The 2,500-nt window shown below is 31.3% G+C and overlaps 1 protein-coding gene across 3 annotated transcripts in view; it reads left to right on the top strand.

Moving 5' to 3' along the window:
- LOC125035380 overlaps window positions 1-2,500 on the top strand; it is a 39,385-nt gene that overhangs the window by 21,313 nt on the left and 15,572 nt on the right. For all 3 annotated transcript variants that reach the window (XM_047627741.1, XM_047627740.1, XM_047627739.1), the window contains 4 exons: window positions 530-641; window positions 877-1,049; window positions 1,357-1,637; window positions 2,326-2,500. The exon at window positions 2,326-2,500 is cut by the window's right edge and continues 285 nt beyond it. In XM_047627741.1, the coding sequence (XP_047483697.1) occupies window positions 530-641; window positions 877-1,049; window positions 1,357-1,637; window positions 2,326-2,500 (741 nt within the window). The remainder of the gene's footprint in view (window positions 1-529; window positions 642-876; window positions 1,050-1,356; window positions 1,638-2,325) is intronic.

Here is a 2,500-nt window from a genome sequence, read left to right as displayed (position 1 = left end):
TTGTTAGTCCTGTAGTGGTAAGTATTGCATTATACTGTGAAGGATAATGAATAGATTTCAGCAGGATTTATTGACCTACATTCTCTTTGCTGCTTTACTTCTGTTTATATTCAGTATTTACTTTAATATACATTTGTATATATATTACATTGGGAGACTGTAAAAGCCAGTGATGAAAAAATTCTTCCTGGTGCAAAAATGTCTGAAAAAACTTTGTGTTAGATATAATCTCTTTCTTTTTCTTTCATCAGTGATTTAATTTCTTTAGCTGGTTATTTACTATCCACCTCACAATATAATAGTTCATTTTGGGCAGCAGATCAACTAAAAGTGCTGTTATGTTCCTTTTTTTTTGTGTTCTACAAGGATAGGATTCTCTCATTATACTTTTCTTCCTCTTGATCCTTTTCCTTCCCATCCATAATATTTTAGTAAAAAATGACTCCATAAAGCCATGACTCTTTAAAATTAATATAGTTTAATTTCTTTTTTATTACTAATACAGTTTTTTCCAATCAACTAAATCCAGGTCAGTGCATCAGACCGCCTTGGCCGCACACCCCTAGGGGTTGCCATGTGGTCCGGTAACACCAGCATAGTCAACACACTAATTCAAGAAAAGGTGTCACTCACAGAGGAAGGTAAGATGAGTTTTATTGTGTTATAAAGTGGAAATTTTTCCTGGTTATAATTCATAACTAGGAAAATATTTTAAAGTAGTGATTTATGTCAGTTTATGTATGTAAATTTTTACTTTTCTGTTAAAATCCCATTTCTTGGTAAGTCTCAGTCATCTATTTTTTTTTTTTTTTTCATGTAAAGCAAATCTGAATGGATTTTTTCATCAATACTTATTTTTCTGTATTAATTCCACAGACAAAGACTGGAGTGCTATCACACGCGAAGAGGTTGGTCTGAGTATCGTCAAGGTGATAGAGGAGACTGCAGTTTGCTCCCTTGATGCCTGCCGCACTGATGGATTCACCTTGCTTCACCTTGCTGCACAAAATGGCTACCCCAACATGATGCACCGACTCCTCTCGCTTAAGGTGAATTTCATTTTATATTGTTATTTGTGCAATTTTGCTATTTAATAATATGTAGAATTTCATTTGAGAGAAGAATTTTTATTAAGGTTACTGGGAATTTATTCTCTTATATGTGTCATGGGAAGTCTCAGAAATTGTAGGTTTAAGTATTAAATTTATGTAGGGAGATAAGTTCCTATTTTTGTTATATTCAGTCTCTGTATTGTAGTAACATATTTGTAACAAATTCAGTGACAGCCATAGATGTCACAGAATTCAGACAGCCATTAAATTCAGACGGCCATTAAAGTATGGAATGCCCTTTCAGCTATCACCAGATGTGAAGAACAACCAGGGTGAGACCCCCCTTTTTGTGGCCATCCGTAGCAACCAGCTGGCCTGTGTGCAGCAGCTGATCAATGCCGGAACGCGCCTCAGTATAGTGGATAACCGAGGGGGCTCTGCACTGCACATGGCAGCCAAGAAGGGCAATGTAACAGTGATTGACATGTTACTGACAACCTCAGAGCTGGAGGAGCGGGACATAGATATTAACCGTTGTGATAATATTGGGTATACGCCCATATATTACGCTATCAATGCCAGCAGGTGGGTGAGAAGGAGTAAATATTTTGTAAAATTTGCTATCATTTGCTATGATTACAACTATAGTTATGAAAATCATCATTGTTATCAATATAGTATTAAGTTAATTTTAGTAATAATTATTATTATTTTGATCATAAATTATTATTATTATTGTTATTGTTGTTAGTACTATTACTATTATTATTATTATTATTATTATTATTATTATTATTATTATTATTATTATTGTTATTATTATTATTGTTATTATTATTATTGTTGTTGTTATTATTATTATTATTATTATTATTATTATTATTATTATTATTATTATTATTATTATTACTATTATTATTATTATTATTATTATTATTATTATCATTATTATTATTATCATTATTATTATCATTATTATTATTATTATTATATTATTATTATTATTATTATTATTATTATTATTATTGTTATTATTATTATTATTATTATCATCATTATTATTATTGTTTATTTTTTTAAATTATATTTTATTTTTTAAATGTTTTATTATTCTCATTCTGCAAATAATATTTAAAAGACAAATTCAGTTATATGAAAGCCTTATAGCATTTTTAGATATCTTAAATTGACAGTGTGAATGGAGATTTTCGTAGAAATCTGCACACCATCTTTTGATAAACACATTTTCTTCATCTGCATGTATACTCCTCAGGTATGACATAGTCCAGAGGTTCCTGGAATACAGCTTGGTACGGAAGGTGCATGTTAAAGCAACCAATGGGGAGACGCTCCTGCAGTTCTACACAGAGAGGAACAACTTAGGCCAGTATGACAATGCAGTGGTGCGGGTGCTGGAGTGTGAGAAACTCCTTCACAGCACCAAACCC

The sequence above is a fragment of the Penaeus chinensis genome, chromosome 19 (assembly GCF_019202785.1).
Source record: "Penaeus chinensis breed Huanghai No. 1 chromosome 19, ASM1920278v2, whole genome shotgun sequence".
Taxonomy (NCBI): domain Eukaryota; kingdom Metazoa; phylum Arthropoda; class Malacostraca; order Decapoda; family Penaeidae; genus Penaeus; species Penaeus chinensis.
This window is presented reverse-complemented; position numbering and strand designations above follow the sequence as displayed.